This window comes from Orcinus orca, chromosome 2 (assembly GCF_937001465.1).
Source record: "Orcinus orca chromosome 2, mOrcOrc1.1, whole genome shotgun sequence".
NCBI classification, from domain to species: domain Eukaryota; kingdom Metazoa; phylum Chordata; class Mammalia; order Artiodactyla; family Delphinidae; genus Orcinus; species Orcinus orca.
Genome location: NC_064560.1, coordinates 103,659,688 through 103,680,042, shown reverse-complemented (window position 1 = coordinate 103,680,042; position 20,355 = coordinate 103,659,688). Strand labels below are relative to the sequence as shown.

Genomic DNA, 20,355 nt, shown 5'->3' with positions numbered 1-20,355 from the left:
AGTCCCCTACTATGATTGTGTTACTGTCAATTTCCCCTTTTATGGCTGTTAGAATTTGCCTTATGTATTGAGGTGCTCCTATGTTGGGTGCATAAATATTTACAATTGTTATATCTTCTTCTTGGATTGATCCCTTGATCATTATGTAGTGTCCTTGTCTCTTGTAATAGTCTTTATTTTAAAGTCTATTTTGTCTGATAGGAGAATTGCTACTCCAGCTTTCTTTTGATTTCCATTTGCATGGAATGTCTTTTTCCACCCCCTCACTTTCAGTCTGTATGTGTCCCTAGGTCTGAAGTGTGTGGCTTTAGACTGCATATATATGGGTCTTGTTTTTGTATCCATTCAGCAAGTCTGTGTCTTTTAGCATTTAATCCATTTACATGTAAGGTAATTATCAATATGTATGCTCCTATTTCCATTTCCTTAATTGTTTTAGGTTTCTTATTGTAGGTCATTTCCTTCTCTTGTATTTCCTGCCTAGAGAAGTTCCTTTAGCTTTGTTGTAAAGCTGGTTTGGTGGTGCTGAATTGTCTTAGCTTTTGCATGTCTGTAAAGGTTTTAATTTCTCCATCGAATCTGAATGAGATCCTTGCTGGGTAGAGTAATCTTGGTTGCAGGGTTTTCTCCTTCATCACTTTAAATATGTCCTGCCACTCCCTTCTGGCTTGCACAGTTTCTGCTGAAAGGTCAGCTGTTAACCTTATGGAGATTCCGTTGTATGTTGTTTGTTGTTTTTCCCTTGCTGCTTTTAATATTTTTTCTTTCTACTTAATTTTTGATAGTTTGTTTAATATGTGTCTTGGTGTGTTTCTCCTTGGATTTATCCTGTATGGGACTCTCTGCACTTCCTGGACTTGATTGACTATTTCCTTTCCCATATTAGGGAAGTTTTCAACTATAATCTCTTCAAATATTTTCTCAGTCCCTTTCTTTATCTCTTCTTCCTCTGGGACCCCTATAATTCTGATGTTCCTTCGTTTAACGTTGTCCCAGAAGTCTCTAAGACTGTCCTCAATTCTTATTCTTTTTTCTTTTTTCTGCTTGCAGTAGTTATTTCCTCTACTCTGTCTTTCAGGTCAATTATCTGCTCTTCTGCTTGTTATTATGCTATTGATTCCTTCTAGAGAATTTTTCATTTCATTTATTGTGTTGTTTATCTTTTTTTGTTTGCTCTTTAGTTCTCCTAGGTCCTTGTTAAACGTTTCTTGAATTTCCTCCATTCTATTTCCAAGATTTGGATCATGTTTACTATCATTATTCTGAATTCTTTTTCAGGTAGACTGCCTGTTTCCTCTTCATTTGTTAGGTCTGGTGAGTTTTTATCTTGCTCCTTCATCTGCTGTGTGTTTCTCTGTCTTCTCATTTTGCTTAACTTACTGTGTTTGGGGTCTCCTTTTCACAGGCTGCAGGTTCATAGTTCCCATTCTTCTTGGTGTCTGCCCCCAGTACCTAAGCTTGTTTCAGTGGGTTGTGTAGGCTTCCTGATGGAGAGGACTGGTGCCTGTGTTCTGGTGAATGAGGCTGGATCTTGTCTTTCTGGTGGGCAGGTCTGTGTCCGGTGGTATGTCTTGGGGTGTCTGTGACCTTATTATGATTTTAGGCAGCCTCTCTGCTAATGGGTGGGGTTGTGTTCCTGTCTTTTTAGTTTTTTGGCATGGTGGACTCCACTGTAGCCTGCTGGTTGTTGAGTGGAGCTGGGTCTTGGCGTTGAGATGGAGATCTCTGGGAGAGCTTTCACCGTTTGATATTACATGGAGCCAGGATGTCTCTAGTGGACCAATGTCCTGAACTTGCTTCTCCCACCTCAGAGGCACGTGTCCTGACACCCACCTTGAGCACCAAGACCCTGTCAGCCAGTCAGCTCAGATGAAAAGGGAGAAAAAAAGAAATAAAGAAATAAAATAAAGTAAATTTATTAAAATGAAAAATAATTATTAAAAAGTAATAAAAAACAAAAAAAAAGGAAGAAAGAAGAGAGCAACCAAACCAAAAAACAAATCCACCAATGATAACAAGTGCTAAAAACTATACTAAAAAAAAAAAAAAAAAACCCGACAGAAGCCTAAGCCAAATGGTAAAAGCAAAGCTATACAGACAAAATCACACAAAGAAGCATACACATACACACTCACAAAAAGAGGGAAAAAAAAAGAAAAAATATATATATATATACACACACACACATATTGTTGCTTCCAAAGTCCACCACCTCAATTTTGGGATGATTCGTTGTGTATTCAGGTATTCCAAGATGCAGGGTATATCAAGTTGATTTTGTAGATTTAATCCACTGCACCTGAGGCTGCTGGGAGAAATTTCCCTTTCTCTTCTTTGTTCGCACTGTTCCTGGGGTTCTGCTTTGGATTTGGCTCGCCTCTGTGTGTATGTTGGCTGAGGGCATCTGTACGTTGCTCAGACAGGACAGATTTAAAGTAGCAGCTGATTAGGGGTCACTGGCTTGCTCAGGCCGGTGACAGGGTGGGGGGGCGGGGAGAGGTATGGAATGCGGAGAGAGACTGCCGTGGCAGAGGCCAGCATGAAGTTGCAACAGCCTGAGGCATGCTGTCTGTTCCCGCCCCGGGGAAGTTTTCCTTGGATCACGGGACCCTGGCAGTGGCAGGCTGCACAGGCTCCTGGGAGGGGAGGTGTGAAGAGTGACCTATCCTTGCACACAGGCTTTTTGGTGGCTGCAGCAGCAGCCTTAGCATCGCATGCCCATCTTTGGGGTCTGTGCTGATAGCCGCCGCTCACAGCTGTCTCTGGAGCTCGTTTAGGCGGTGCTCTGAATTCTCTCTCCTCATGCACCCTGAAACAATGGCCTCTTGCCTCTTAGGCAGGTCCACACTTTTTCCCCAGACTCCCTCCCGGCTAGCTCTGGTGCACTAGCCCCTTCAGGCTGTGTTCAAGCAGCCAACCCCAGTCCTCTCCTTGGGATCTGACCTCCAAAGAAGCCTGAGCCTCAGCTCCCAGCCTCCACCCGCCCCGGCGGGTGAGCAGAGAAGCCTCTCGGGCTGGTGAGTGCTGGTCAGCACCAATCCCCTGTGCGGGAATCTCTCTGCTTTGCTCTCTGCACCCCTGTGGCTGCACTCTCCTCCATGGCTATGAAGCTTCCCCACCACCACCCATGTCTCCGCCCGCGAAGGGGCTTCTTAGTATGTGGAAACCTTTCCTCCTTCACGGCTCCCTCCCAGAGATGCAGGTCCCTTCCCTATTCTTTTGTCTCTGTTTTTTCTTTTTTCTTTTGCCCTACCCAGGTATGTGGGGAGTTTCTTGACTTTTAGGAGGTCTGAGGTCTTCTGCCAGCGTTCAGTAGGTGTTCTGTAGGAGTTGTTCCACATGTAGATGTATTTCTGATGTATTTGTCAGGCGGAAGGTGATCTCCACGTCTTACTCTTCCGCCATCTTGAAGGTCTTCCCCTCGAAATCAATTCTTTAAGGAGAAAACTATTAGTAATTCTTATAAGGTTTGTTTTTTAGCAGAGGCGGGTAGTAAAACCCTGATAATTTGAGTTATCATATCACATACATTCTTAGGAACTAGAAAAGATGGTCTCCAGACTAGACCAAAACAAGATTTCATCTGTTTAAAAGATAATTGGTCTCCTTCTTTTCTCCTTTCGTGTGTTTGTTCTCAGTAGAAGGGACATGGTAGGTGGGGAAGAAGAGTTGGGGGGCCTACCTACAGTGTGGCTACAGAATATTAGACAAATAGAAGCGTTCCTTTCCTGGAAATGTGGGAACATCAGGAATGAGGGGAATGTAGGAGGGCAGAGATCTTGCAGAGTCCAGGAGAGTGGGTTTGGGGAGGGCTGTAAGCTCTGAGCAGAGTGCCCAAATAGGGAAGAAGGCAAGACTGCTGCATTTATGGAGAAGTGAAGTGTAAATGGTAGGTCTTGTCTAGAAATCTGACTGGGGACTGCCCACAGCTGGCTTTTACCTACTCTCCAAAGTACAGAGGCGACTTCATTGTAAGGGGCAGAGATTGGCAAACGTTTTCCTTTTATGACACAACATAGGGTTCACCCAAACTTGCTACCAGAACATGAGTAGAAAGAGGAAAAATCCCAAAGCCTTAATTGGAACCATAGTTATAAAATTTTGCAAAGGAGACACACATATATTAAATAGCATTTCTTATATGAAGTTTTGTCTTATATAGTACGTATCGTCTGGCTCAAATTCCTCTTTGTGCACTGAACCACTAACAGCAAATAATTTCTGTATTTAATTGTTCACCTAAAGCATAAAATTGGGCTAAAGTCATCTCCTCCAAGAGACCACATCCTCCTGTACATATCAAATCACGGCACTTGCCATGCTATATTAAATTCCCTGTTACATGTCACCCTTCTTCCCTAAGCTCTGTGCATATGGGTCCTTCATCTTTATGTCTCTAGTGCCTCCCATGTGACCTGGCACAGGCTACACACTCAGTAAACATTTTTGTTATTAGATGGAACTGGTTACCCTTCCCTTCGGGATTCTGATAATGTGCAAAAACTCTTAGAAAAGGTAATACATTTCCAGGCTCTCACCTCTAACACTTGCAAAGACAAGAGCATAAATGGAGGTCCACATAGCATAGACCTAAATATTTATCATTTCTAAATCAAGCTAATATACTTTTAAATGAAATGTGCTCTATCGTCTTACCTCAAAAAGTCAACTTACTTTTGAGCTTCCCTGGTGGTGCAGTGGTTAAGAATCCGCCTGCCAATGCAGGGGACACGGGTTCGAGCCCTGGTCTGGGAAGATCCCACATGCCGCGGAGCAGCTAAACCTGTGCACCACAACTACTGAGCCTCCACTCTAGAACCCACGAGCCACAACTACTGAGCCTGCACGCCTAGAGCCCGTGTTCTGCAACAAGAGAAGGCACTACAATGAGAAGCTCGCACACCGCAATGAACAGTAGCCCCTACAAGCCACAACTAGAGAAAGCCCATATGCAGCAATGAAGACCCTATGCAGCCAAATATAATTTTTTTTTAAAAAAGAAAAAAAATAAACTTACTTTCATATTGATACAATAAAAAAATTTGGACCAGTTATTTTTTAATATGCTGCAAGTTGGCAAAATATCAAAGATAACAATTGAATTATCAATATGCATATTTTGGTGTCCTAAGAGGCAGTGTTTGTGTTTTCCAGTGAAGATACAAATAAGTCATAAATTATATTTTTCTTTTAGAAATGTATATTTTCACCTTTATTTCAGCAAAATGATTAATTATGCCATTATAATAAAATATTTCAAATATTTTGTGTTCTATTCACAGTGGCACCAAATAATACATTTCCCAAGTCACATGATGTCTGTTGTCTTTAATTTTTTCCTGTTTTAAAATATTTAAACATATCTTTGAACTTTTAAAAATTTCTTTTCAGCCTTTTTTTTCTTCTCTGAGGTTACATGTTTTCTATCCAATCTCAGTTTACATGCACTCTTTTTTTTAAAATTGAGATATAGTTGATTTACAGTATTAGTCTCAGGTGTACAACATAGTGATTCAAAACTTTTACAGATTATATTCCATTTATAGTTTTTATAAAATATTGGCTATATTCCCTGTGATATATAATACATTCTGTGGCTTATTAATTTTATATATAGTAGTTTGTACTTCTTAATCCCCTACCCCTATCTTGCCCCTCCACCTTCCATCTTCCCACTGGTAACCACTAGTTTGCTCTTCCTGTGAGTCTGTTGCTTCTTTGTTGTATTCATTCGTTTTATTTTTTAGATTTCACCTATAAGTGATAACATATGGTATTTATCTTTCTCCTTCAGACTTATTTCCCTAAGCGTAATATGTTCCAGGTCCACATTCTTGCAGATGGCAAGATTTCATTCTTTTTTATGGCTGAGTAATATTCCAGTGTGTGTGTGTGTGTGCGTGCGTGCGTGTGTGTACACCACATCTTCGTTATCCATTCATCTGTTGATGAGCACTTAGGTTGTTGGCATATCTTGACAATTGTAAATAATGCTGTTGTGAACACTGGTCTGCATGTATCTTTTCAAATTACTGTTTTCATTTTCTTTGAATATATACCCAGGAGTGGAAATGCTGGATCATATGGTAGTTCAATTTGTAGTTTTTTGAGGAAACTCCATTCTGTTTCCACAGTAGCTGCGCCAATTTGCATTACCACAAACAATGTACTAGGGTTCCCTTTACTCCACATCCTTGACAACATTTGTAATTTATAACCTTTTTGAACATAGCCATTTTGACAGGTATGAGGTGATACATCATCATGGTTTTGATTTTCATTTATCTTATGATTAGTGATGTTGAGCATCTTTCCTGCGCCTGTTGCCATCTCTGTCTTCTTTGGAAAATTGTCTATTCATGTCTTCTGCCCAATTTTTAAAATTAATTTGTTTGGGGGTTTTTTGATGTTGAGTTGTATGAGTTGTTTATATATTTTGGATATTAACCCCTTATCAGTCATACCATTTGCAAATATTTTCTCCCATTCAGTAGGTTTTAGCATTTTTGTTGATGGTTTCCTTTGCTGTGCAAAAGCTTTTAAGTTTAATCAGGTCTCATTTTTAAAGTTTTGCTTTTGTTTCCTTTGGCTGTGAGACAGATCCAAAAAAATTATTACTATGATTTATGTCATAGAATGTTCTACCTATGTTTTCTTCTAGTTTTATGCTTTCCAGTCTTACATTTAGGTTTTTAATCTATTTTGAGTTTATTTTTATATATAGTGTGAGAAAATGTTCTACTTTCATTCTTTTACATGTTGCTCTCTAGTTTTCCCTTTACTGATCATGGTGGATATAGATGATTTTACTACTTTTGGTTTTTAACCTTCCTACTAGGTTTGTACATGGTTGATTTACCACCTTTATTGGATACTTGCCTTTACCAAGGAGATTTTTTTTTCTGTAATTTTCATGTTTTTTGTTGTGGCCTTTTCTTTTTCACTTATAGAAGGCCCTTTAACATTTCTTGTACAGCTGGTTCGGTGGTGCTGAACCCTTACCTTTTGCTTGCCTGTTAAACTTTTGACTTCTCCATCGAATCTAAATGAAAGCCTTGCCTGATAGAGTATCCTTGGTTGTAGGTTTTTCTCTTTCATCACTTTAGTTTCTGCTTAAAAGTCAGCTGATAGCCTTATGGGAGTTCCCTGGTTTCTTTTCCCTTACTGCTTTTAATATTCTCTCTTATATTCAATTTTTGCCATTTTAATTACAATGTGTCTTGGGGTGGTCCTCTTTGGGTAGATCCTGTTTGGGACTCTGTTTCCTGCACTTTGAGGTCTGCTTCCTTTTCTAGGTTAGGGAAGTTTTCAGCTATTATATCTTCACATATGTTCTCTGCCCCTTTCTCTCTCTTCTCCTTCTGGGACCTCTGTAATGTGAGTGTTAGAATATTTGATGTTATTCCAGAGATTTATTAAACTTTCCTCATTTCTTTTTATTCTTTTTTTCTTTTTTCTGTTCAGCTTTGGTGACTTCCACTGCTCTGTCTTCCAACTCACTGATCCGTTCCTCTGTATCATTTAACCTACTGTTGAGTCCTAGCAGTGTATTGTTCATTTAGTTATTGTATTCTTCATCTCTGTTAAACAATTTTAACTTCTGGATTAAAGACCTAAATGTAAGACTGGAAAGCATAAAACTAGAAGAAAACATAGGTAGAACATTCTATGACATAAATCATAGTAACAATGATAACATTTATATACTAATAACTCTGTTCTTCCATTCTTCTCCTGAGTTCTTTGATCATCTTTACAATCATTACCTTGAACTCTTTCTCAGACTGCCTATCTCCATTTCACTTAATTCTTTTTCTGGGGTTTTATCTTGGTCCTTTGTTTGGACCATGTTTCTCTGTCACCTCATTTTGTCTAATTTGCTGTTTTTATTTCTATGTATCTGGTAGGTTGATTATGTTTCCTGACCTTGGAGAAGTGGCCTTTTGTAGGAGATGTCCTATGTGTCTCAGCAGCCCACTCCTCACTGGTCACCAGAGCTGTATGCTCTAGGGGTGCCCCTATGTGTGTGGATCCTTCTGTTGTGGAGGGTAGACTACTGGGGGCAGTCTGGTAGGCATGGCTGGCTCCCAGTCTGGTTGGTTGCCAGGCCCATCCTTGCACAGCGGCTGCCAGTCACCTAGTTCATGATTTTGTCTGGGAGTTTGGTCTATAGGTACTAGTATATTACTCTTGTTTCTGTGTATAGATGTATGTTTTTTCTGTGTCTCTGCCTCTTTCTTGATTCTACAAATTGTCTTGAATTAATCATTGCTTACATAATTTGAAAATGTTCGATTTGGGGTTGTGTTACCTCTTGTGTTTATTATTGGGATTTAAGTCCCTTTATAGTCAGGTTTGGAAAAGCAAGGATAACCTCAATTACCTTATAACAATCTATTTGCTTCAGTTAGTGTTTTCAGCCTGGAATATTAACTAAAGGGTGTTCCTATTATAAATTAAAGCCCTTAGCTTGAAGGAGATTCACAGACCTCAACCAGAACTTCTCAGAGGACACTTTCAACCTACATATAGTTAGGGATATTTGGGGTTTGGTTGTGCCTATACTTAGAGCCAGAATTGGCCAACATATTAATATTGAGCAGAGATAAATGTGTTCAGTAACATTATTTTTGTCTCTGTTCCCCAGTAGTATATTACTATATGTTCAGATCAAAGTAACAGTGTTAAGCTACTTTTTGAGCAAGAGAGAGGAAAAAAGTCACATATTAGAAAATCCTGCTTTATGGGAAAAGAATCTAAAAGTGGAGATATATATATATGATTCATTTTGCTGTACATCTGAAGCTAACACAACCTTGTAAATCAACTATACTCCAATAAAAATTTTAAAAAAAGAAAATCCTGCTAAATAATTGTCAAAAAAAGGTCACAGTGTACAAAATAATTTTTGCTGAACTTAAAAGGTGAAGAAGAAATCAGCTGGCTTAGAAGTTAAATATAGTTCTTCTCCTTAATTCTCTAAGTATTAAATATCCAGGCCAAAAATGTGATCTACTCATTCCCATTTCCAGTATTAATCAGGGATTATGCCTCCCAGTTTGATTCATGTTTTATTCATGCTTACAAGTTTTCATTCTTTCTCGCACTTTGCATCATGCTAAAAGTAGTCAAAATGTGAAAGCTTGCAGATGAATAGAAAAATGCTGATACATTATCACTCTTCAACTCACCAGAATTCTCACCTTTTTCAGGAAGGCACATTAGACCATTCAAGTCATTTCTCATTACTGCCTGAGCTATTCTACATAGGACCTAACGGATGATTTTTTCATTTTGTAAACTTTCAGGTCTGTCTTTAGCAATTCAATTTGCTTTAACCTCAGATATGTTATTTTCTTCCTTTTTGAAATACGAATAATAAAAGTAGATTGGAACACAGCATTGTTGGCAAACCAAACTTTATTAAATATTTGATTTTATCTGTTACAGAACATGAAAAGCAGCGGTTATGCAAGAGTACCGATTATATGAATTTGCATTTCAAAGTGAAATGGTTTTATATTGAATATGTGCGAGAACTTCCTGCCTTCAAGGATGCCGTTCCTGAATATTCCTTGTAAGTAGTGATTTTCACCCCCAAGTTTATTCTCAATTCATAGTCCTGTAAAATTAAACCTGAATTATGCAGCCCTAAAATCTCTTCCCATAATCTTCATTTGAATGCTGACATTTCTGTCATAAAATTAACATTAAATGATTTGCATACCTTTGGGAACCATATTTAATTGAATTGTGTTGCATTTTTCAAGTATGACTTACTTGGATATTCAACTCAAAGAGAAAGAAATACGTAATACATAATACACAATGGCTCACACGATGAAATTATTTCTTGTAAAAGTGCTTGAACTCAAATTTTGTTGGGAAAATGAGGGGTGCTTGTGTATTGATCTATATAATCCAAATTACTCTTTATTTCAAACCTAAAAATGTCATAGATATTTATATTTCTAAAATACAAGTCATTATTAAACAGGTAACATTTTCAGAAACATGATTCTATCAGGTACAATTGTAATCACACAGATTTATAATACTCTGCATTTTATATTTGTCAGAATTCTGTTTTATTCTGTTGAGGGAGGGCTTCCAAATTCTAGGCACTGTGCCAAGTGTTGTAGGACAACAGTGAATAAAATAAAGGCCTCACCTTGAAAGGAGCTTATACTCAAGGAGATAGTGTAAGAACAAAAATCCTGCTAAAGCAAGGCAAATTGAAATAATTACTAATTCAAGTAATATGAGCAAAGTGCAATGGGGTCTCACAGAAGAGAGATATTACCCCATTTCAATGACTCTACACAGTATTTATGGATGGGATAGCATTTGATACAGACTTTGAAATGTTTGGGCTATGGCAAGAAAACGAAAGGAAAGTTATGAGCATAATTATGGAGGAAGGAATACATGGGCTATGGTCCATGGGAAATAGTTTCATTTCAGTGGAATACAGGGTATCTTTACAAAATTAGTAGAAAGTAATGTAGGAAACGTGGTTTTGAACTAGATTATATAAATACTGTGAAGCTTTTACCACTTTCATTAGGCATTGTGGGGGTTGGAAAAGGTAGAGAATGGAGGGGGGTAGGGAAGGGTATATATACCTAATAGAGTGATTGTAGTAAAAATGTAAAGGATGAAGATGTATGGGAGAGAAATTTCAAAGATAGAATTTACAGAATTTGTCTACTAAAGACACATGAGGGTAAAAGAAAGAAGGAAGAGTTAAACATGCAGTACATGTGCCTAAGCGTTGGTATTGACTGGGAATAGGGAAATGAAAAAGGGAGCTATTTGCCAAGAGAATTCTGCTTCTGGCTCTGTGTAGACTAACTAAACTACACTAACTTAAATCAGACTAACATGCTCACTGAAGACCAACTATAAAAGCAAAATAAAATTAAACAGTATCAGAGAGCAATTGAGGCAACCAGGGATTGAGAAGCTAAGGTCCCTGAGAAAAGAAATGCATTGAGGTGAACCCTGTATTTGCTGCAGTTTCTCTCCAGTCCTCTCCATCTACATGCATTTACCAATTTGCCATATAAGTCATGGTGGTCAAATAGAGAACAGTAACCCAGAGTTTATAGTGATCTCCCTGGGCTAGAGAAACAAACATTGGTGTTCAAGGCTCTGAAGGCTGCTTTGTCTTGTGGGACCAACATCCTAGAATAACAGGAACTACAGAGAAGTAAGTATAGCATGCTGCATGCAGTTTCTTCTTGAGGTATTCTCTGATTCTTAATCTGCCCGTGTGTGGAGAGTGAGGCAGAAATAAACAAGTAGGAAGCAGGCACTAAGAGATTAAAAACCAAGCAGAGACTTCAGTAGTCTCACAATGCTGGGGAGATAAAAATTAGAAAGCAAGGCTTCCTAAGAAAGAAGAAGCATTATAAACATCCCAGGTTTGCAGGTGAGATCCCTGAAGGACTCTGTCCTAAAAATAAGGGCAAACTGGAAATAGCCCAGTCTAAAACCCAGTCTTTTCTAGATTGTGGTGATCTCTGTACATTCTGTCTACAAGAAGAAATTCAGATCCACTTTGGAGGAAATGATCAACCAAAGGTTCCACAATTTTTCATAGACAATGCACAATATTTAACAAAAGATTAAAGACTGCCAGGCAACAGGACCAAATGACTAGAATCCAAGAGAAAAAAGAGAAATTAGTCTTATCAGACATAGAGTTTGATGTCTACTTCAAATTATGGGAGAATTTCAACAGAAAAATGGAACCTATAAGAAGAATAAAATGGACATTGTAGAACTGAAATAGGATGAAATTAGGAATGTGATAGATGGACCTACTGGCAGAATATACATAGCAGAAGAGGGCTTAAAATTACTGGAACATATTTTTGAAGAATATATTCATATAAAAACATAGAAAAAATACAAAATATAGAAAAAATAGAACAGGGATATATGGGACAAATTTTAAAAAGGTCTAATGTACAAAGACCTGAGTTCCAGAAAAGGAGAAGAGAGAAACAGTACTAGAGCAGTGTGTGAAGAGTTACTAGATGTGGATTTTGCAAAACTGATGAAAAACATGAAGCCACAGTTTAAGAATTTCTGTAAATCCTAAGAAGGGTAAATTCAAGGAAAACTACCTGTAGTTACATCATAGAAAACTGCTTAAAATCAAAAAGAAGAAGAAATCTTTAAATGTACTGGGTCAAGAAAGGGAAGACACTTTACCTTCAAAAGGGCTACAATAAAACAGTTGGCTGATTATTCAGTAGAAGTGACTGAAACCTGAATACAATGCAATGATATCTTTTAAGTGCTGAAAGAAAACAACTAACAATTTAGAATTCTACAAGTGTGAAACGTAGCCTTCAAAAATAAAGGAAAATAAAAACATTTATATAACTGAGAAGTTGACAGAACTTATTTCCAGCAGACTCTCACCAAAAATGTACTGTAAGCCTTCAGACAAGGAAAATGACTCAAGATAAAAATACAGTAATATAGTAAAGAATTACAATCATTAAAGAAGGTGAACAAATGTGTACATTTAAAACACATTTAAAAAAATTAAAAAATACATAAACACATTATATAAAATTTTAAAAATCTGTAGAATAAAATATACATAGGATTAGGACTTCCCTGGTGATGCAGTGGTTAAGAATCCGCCTGCCAATACAGGTGACACAGGTTCAATCCCTGGTCTAGGAAGATCCTATATGCTGCGGAGCAACTAAGCCCGTGTGCCACAACTGCTGAGCCTGTGCTCTAGAGCCCATGAGCCACTACTGAAGCCCGTGCACCTAGAGTCTGTGCTCTGCAACAAGAGAAGCCACCACAATGAGAAGCCCATGCACCACAATGAAGAGTAGCCCCCACTCACCACCACTAGGGAAAGCCCGCGCACAGCAATGAAGACCCAATGCAGCCAAAAATAATAAATAAGTTTAAAATAGAAGACAGCAATAGCATGAAAAGGTAGAAGAGTGATACACTGAGTAAATACAAGATCCTTGACTTGTTTGAAAAGTGTAAAATACTCATTTTAAAAAGCTTTGAATATATCGTGGCTGTGTATTATAATTTATAGTGTAACCCCTTAAGGTATAATATAATACTATGCATCAATAAGATAATGGGGAAGGGGAGGAGGATAAAACAACATTACATAAAAGTCAAGAAACGAGAATGAAAAGAAGGAAGAGCAAGTAGGAAACTGAGGGTGAGGGAAGCAAGATATGATAGATTTAAAATTTAATGTATCAGAAAATTAAGCATAATCATTAAATGCAAATAGATTAATACTCTAGCCAACAAGTATTGTCCTACTAGATAAAATAGCAAAACCCAAAAGATCTTGCTTACAATTTATTCACCTAAAACATGAGTCTAGAAATGTTAAGTGAAAGGATGAAAAAAATAATTGAAAGGAAAATTACACAGCTATCCTGATATTAGACAAAATAGATTTTAAGATAAGAAATACTTTGAGAGAGAGAAATTTTTCATGATGATTAAAGGAGCAATTCAACAAAAAGATGGGAAAGATATCTAAGGGAAAGATATCCCATGCTCTTGGATTGGAAGAATTAATATTGTTAAATGGTCATACTACCCAAAGCAACCTACAGATTTAATTTGATCTCTATCAAATTACCCATGACATTTTTCACAAAACTAATTATTACCCTAAAATTTACATGAAGGACCCGCGAATTGCCAAAGCAATCCTGAGGAAAAAGAACAAAGCTGGAGGCATAACCCTCCTAGACTTCGGGCAATACTACAAAGCTACAGCAATCAAAACATCATGGTATTGGCACAAAAATAGACATATGGATCAATGGAACAGAATAGAGAGCCCAGAAATAAACCCACACATCTATGCTCAATTAATCTTTGACAAAGGAGGCAAGAATATACAATGGAGAAAAGACAGTCTCTTCAGGAAGTGATGTTGGGAAAGCTGGACAGCTACATGTAAATCAATGAAGTTAGAACACTCCCTCACACTATATACAAAAAAAAAACTCTAAATGGCTTAAAGACTTAAACATAAAACATGACACCATAAAAGTCCTAGAGGAGAACATAGGCAAAACATTCTCTGACATAAATCATAGCAACATTTTCCTAGGTCAGTCTCCCAAGGTGATAGAAATAAAAGCAAAAATAAACAAATGGGACCTACTCAAACTTATAAGCTTTTGCACAGCAAATGAAGCGATCAACAAAATGTAAAGACAACCTATGGGATGGAAGAAAATATTTGCAAATGATGTGACCAACAAGGGATTAAATTCCAAAATATAAAAACAGTTCATACAACTCAATTAAAAAAACCAAACCACCCAATCAAAAAATGGGCAGAACAAATAAATAAATATCATTTTTCTTTTTGTTCAAACTTTAAAAATAAATAGGCAGAAGACCTAAATAGACAATTCCCCAAAGAAGACATACAGATGGCCAACAGGCACATGAAAAGATGCTCATCATCGCTAATTATTAGAGAAATGCAAGCCAAAATGACAAAGAGGTACCACCTCACACTGGTCAGAATAGCCACCATCAAAAAGTCTACAAATAACAAATGCTGGAGAGGGTGTGGAGAAAAGGGAACCCTCCTTCACTGTTGGTGGTAATGTAAATTGGTGCAGCCACTATGGAAAACAATATGGGGATTCCTTAAAAAACTAAAAATAGAGTTGCCATATGATCCAGCAATCCCACTCCTGGGCATACATCTGGAGAAAACTCTAACTTGAAAAGATACATGCACCCCAAAGTTCATAGCAACACTATTTGCAATAGACAAGTCACAGAAGCAGCCTAAATGTCCATTGATAGATTAATGGATAAAGAAAATGTGGTACATATATACAGTGGAATACTACTCAGCCATAAAAAGAATGAAATATTGCCATTTGTAGCAACATGGATGGACCTAGAGGTTATCATACTAAGTGAAGTAAATCAGAGAAAGAAAAATATCATATGATGTCACTTATATGTAGACTCTAAAATATGATACAAATGAACTTATTTACAAAACACACTCATAGACACAAAGCAAACTTATGGTTACCGAAGGGGGAGGGAGGGATAAATTAGGAGTCTGGGATTAGTAGATACAAACTACTATGTATAAAATAGATAAACAACAAGGTCCTACTGTGTAGCACAGGGAACTATATTCAATACCCTGTAACAAACCATAATGGAAAAGAATATGAAATAGAATATATATATATATATATATATATATATATATATATATATACACGAAACCATAACTGACTCACTTTGCTATACACTAGGAACTAACACAGCATTGTAGATCAACTATACTTCAATTAAAATATTTCAAAAATAAAATTTAAAAAGATATTTCATTTCTAAATTTGTATGTATCAAATGACATGTCAGCAAAATATATAAAGCAAAACTTGTCAAGTAAAATGAAAAATCTACAATTTGGAGATTATACATCTTTCAGAAACTGAAGAATCAGACAAAAAAAGTCATTAAGAAAAAAGACATTTCAACAACATGATATCTGTCCATCTATTTCTGGTCACCCAGAGTTTCCACAAATTTTCATAGATATTGTTTACACACATACACACACACACACACACACACACACACACACACTACCTATCTACAGTTATAACCAGCAATGAGAAAATACACATTGTTATCAGATGTACATGGTGCATTTACCAAAATAGACTATCTGATAGACCAAAAAGCAAGTATAATGAATTTTAAGAGATTGAAGCATATACTGTATGTTCTTGGACCACTGTGGAATTAAGCCAAAAATCAGCTCCAAGAAGATAGCTAGAAAGTCACCAGATAGGGAAATTAAGCAGATACTCTAGATCATTCATAAGTCAAAAAACAAATCACAGTGTAGATTACACGATATTTTTAACTGAGTGATAAAATATGGCATGTCAAGACTTGTGGATTACAGCTAAAACAGTAAACAGAGGAAGATTTATAGCTCTAGTTCTATAAAGAGAAAGGAAAAAAGGCTATAAAATCAGTAATATAAGTTATCAGAAGAAATGTTTAAACGCCAGTCAAGTCAAGAGAAAGTAGAAAAAGAAAATAAACAACATGACCTGGAATAAAAATAAAGTAGAAAATTTAAGGAGAAATTAAAAAGCCAAGTGTGTTTTTGAGAAGACTATAAAAATCAAAAAAACCTTAGTAAGGCCAGTGAAAAAAGATATGTCACAAATTACGATTTTCAGGAAAAGATGCCACTAAAGATGCTATAAAGAAAAAAAAATTATTAAGAGTATTTATGGTAGCACATTTAAAAGTTAGACAAAATGTACAAATTCCTTTAAAAAGAAAACTATCAAGCTAGCATAGGAAAAAAGATTAAATCTGAGCAGGTCTATAACTATTTTAAAATTTGAATCCTTAAATAAAAATCATGTCACAATTAAAACTCCAGGCCCAGATGGCTCCAAATGGAATTCTTCCAACTGTTTAAGAAAGAATATCAGCAATGTTACACAAACTGTTCCAGAGAAGGCAGGAATACTTCTCAAATCCTTTTTGAGGTCAGCGTATCCTCACTACCAAAACCTATTGAGAACATGACAAGTAAGAATATTTACAGACCAATTTCTCTCTGACCATAGTTTAAAAAAATAAATGAAATATTAGCCAGTAGAATTCAGTGGTCTATAAAAACAGTAATAGAACATGACCATGGGAAATTTATTCCTGGAATATGAGATTAGTTAAACATTTTAAAAGCAATGAATGTAAATCACCACATTTAAATTATGAAGGAGAAAATTGCTACAATCATTACACTAAATATATAACAATAATTAGATAAAATAGAACATTAATTTATTATAAAAATCTCTTATCAAGTTAGGAATAGAAGGGAACTCTCTTAATCTAATAAAAGACCCACCCTTCAAAAAAGAAACTGTACAAACATTCTCATGGATAAAATTTTGAAAACTTCCCCGAGATCAAGAATGACTGATTATATATATGTATAACTGAGTCACTGCTGTACAGTAGAAATTAACACAACATTGTAAATCAACTATACTTCAGTAAAATAAATTTTTTAAAAAAGAACGAGACCAATAGCTGATAACATCACTTTTATTTAACATTGTGCTAGAAGTCCCAGGCAGTACAATAAGACAAGAGAGAGAAAAGTGTAATGGCTATAAAAGCATATAATGATGCTATCCATATGTGTATATGACATATTTGTACACCTAGAAAATTCAAAAGAAAGTATAGGAAAACTAATAGAATCTAAAAAGTGATTGTAGTAAGTTCATTGAATTTCTATGTGACAGCCACAGTTAGAAAATTACATATAAACAATACCGTTTGAATGGCATTAAAACCGTGATAAACTCATGTGATGAAAGATGTGCGTGCCCTCTACTGAGGCAACTATAAAATATTACTGAGAGGATTACTTAAGATGAACTAAATAAAAATATACAATATTCCTAAAAAGATGCATTATTGTAAAGGAGGTAGTTCTCCCCACATTGACATACAGATTCAAAGCAATCCCATAAGGAGTCCCGCAGCTATTTTTGTGTAGATTGACAAGTTCATTCAAAAATATGTAATACATAGAAATGCACAGGGCTGAGACTAGCCATAGCAATCTTGAAGAGGAAGTAAAAAAGTTGGAGAACTGCACTCAGTCACCAAGACTTATTCAAAAGGTAATTATTAAGTGTATGGTGTGGTGCATGACAAATAGACCAATGAAACAAAATAGTCCAGAAACAAATCCACACATTGCTGTTACCTGATTTGCATCAAAGATGCCAACTCAAAGGAGTGGGGGAAAGGATGACCTTCTAAATAAATGGTGCTAGACAACTGTACATCCATACGGAAAAAAGAACTTTGAAACTTAGACCATTCACAAAACCCACCTACTGGTGGATTGCAGATCACTAAAAGTTAAAGGTGAGCACCCAGAATCAGTTACAGGAGATGAGTCCATGTAGATGAAAGCCAGATGGTAAAGCCCTAAGAAATGAGAGAATGGCACAGTGGGGGACATAGCACACAAGATCTACATTTTACAGGATTTTGAATTGTAAAGGGAATTGTAGAGTGGGAATTGGGAACTAAGCATATTTGAGGCAGCATTGGAAGGGCCAAGAGAAAGGTAGAGATTGAAGGTAAAAGAGAAGGATATATATATATATATACACACACACACACACACACACACACATATATATATATACACATGTATGTGTGTGTGTGTGTATGTATACACATACATGTATATGATACACTGCACAGCTTGCAGGACCTTAGTTCCCCGATCAGGGATTGAACCCATGAACCTGTACCCCATGTAGTGGAAGCTTACTTGGACTCCTAACCGCTGGACTGCCAAGGAATTTTGAGAAGGGGATATGTTTGAGAAGTGAAACTAAAGGTCTTCAAGGTAGCAGAACTAGAAAAAGAGAATGAAAAGAGATTTTTGGTCCTGAATTACTCTCAGATAAGAAAAGAGCAGTATTCACTGTTAATCATGTGCAAATGACATCTTTTATAGTATGCAATACTATCGTTTTTTTTTTCAGGTGGTTTGAACCTTTTGTCATGCAGTGGCTAGATGAAAATGAAGACGTGTCAATGGAGTTCCTTAATGGAGCCCTGGGAAGAGACAAAAAAGATGGAGTGAGTTTAAATGACTTTCAGATTGCTTATTGTCAAGATTCATTTACATTGCTCACTTTTAAGCTAATGGGAATTTTTAGGCTTATTGCTATTAATTAAGTTTAATTTTAATCCTCTCATTACCAAAATATAATTAAAACACAATTTTAAATGCTGATAAGAACCCTAGGGAATTGCTTTTAAAAAAAATCGATCACCCTTTTACCCCAAGATTCTTTACTCCTTGAATTGGTCTGAATCTGCAAGTTCAGTGGGCTTATACAAAGCTCCCCTGTTGTTCTGGAACCCTTCCAGGATTCCAAGATTAGGAACAGACACCCTCCCAATCCCTCTGGAGCAAATCAAATGTCTTGAGCCACAATCGGCTTGCTAAACCATCCTAATGCCTGTGGGGAATGAGAAATTGAAAGAACCAGTCCCTCAATTCAGTAATGGAGAAACCAATTAATAGCAACCTGCCCCATGATATTAGTTTTACTACACTTTCCAGAAAAGGAGATGGATGATTTTAAAATGAGCAAGCATTTTATTACTGGGAAATGAAAGTACATGATATAGGAGATTGAGCTGTTTTTGTGAAATAATGAAGATTCCTTCCACAGTCCCTCTAAAGTACGCTTATGAGGATGGTTTCACCTTTTCTCCCCTCAGTTCCAGCAGACATCTGATCACGCACTGTTTTCTTCCTCTGTGGTTGATGTCTTTGCTCAGCTTAATCAGAGCTTTGAGATTATTAAGAAACTGGAATGCCCCAATCCTGAAGCATTAGCTCACTTAATGAGAAGATTTGCAAAGGTAGGTTAAATGGAATGAATCCTTTCTTCGCTGGGACTATGGCATGTTGTTATTTTCCTGCACAGAATTTGAAAAATGCTGTTGTTTTGTAGCATTAGTCTTGTCTGACTACTACCCCAATTTAATTTTCTAATTCCAGTAAAAATAGGCTGTTTCAGGTTTGTCATCTAACTCTCTTTTTACCCTTACCCTTCCTGTTTCCTAAGTATGGATTTATCATCTTAAAAAATCTGTTATTCACATGAATGACTCAGTCATTTGTAATTGATGAGACAACCTTAGGTGGCCAAATTAATTTCTATTTCAGCTTTGTAGCTGAAAATAAATCTTCGAATTTCATATTCAAATCGCAGGTATTTTTTTTAATCAGTAGTACGATAAAAAGTATTTGAACTTGGAGTAATGAAAACTGAGTTCTAACTTCAAATCAGCCAATAACTGTAGTATGAGTCTGAGCAGTTCCCTTGATTTTTTTTTTTAACATCTTTATTGGAGTATAATTGCTTTACAATGGTGTGTTAGTTTCTGCTGTATAACAAAGTGAATTAGCTATATGTATACATATATCCCCATATCCTCTCCCTCTTACGTCTCCCACCCACCCTCTAGGTGGTCACAAGCAAGGTCACAAAGTCCCTTGATTTTTATGAGTTTAGTTTTCTTAGTTGGCAAATTGATTTTGAGCAACCAGATTCCTCTGAAGACCTCTTCCTCCTCTTACTGTCTAAGAAGGCTTGCAAAGTACTTACTATTTTGCAAAAGTTTCTGGGGAAGTATAAGAAATAAAAAATGCTGTCTCTGGCCCTTCAAATCTTTATTTATATATATATATATATATATATATATATATAT

The 20,355-nt window shown here is 36.5% G+C and overlaps 1 protein-coding gene across 2 annotated transcripts in view; it reads left to right on the top strand.

Annotated features, from left to right (window-relative positions):
* Positions 1–20,355, top strand: part of UNC13C (unc-13 homolog C) — a 790,070-nt gene that overhangs the window by 675,338 nt on the left and 94,377 nt on the right. For both annotated transcript variants that reach the window (XM_049705963.1, XM_049705964.1), the window contains 3 exons: positions 9,451–9,577; positions 18,612–18,708; positions 19,360–19,503. In XM_049705963.1, the coding sequence (XP_049561920.1) occupies positions 9,451–9,577; positions 18,612–18,708; positions 19,360–19,503 (368 nt within the window). The remainder of the gene's footprint in view (positions 1–9,450; positions 9,578–18,611; positions 18,709–19,359; positions 19,504–20,355) is intronic.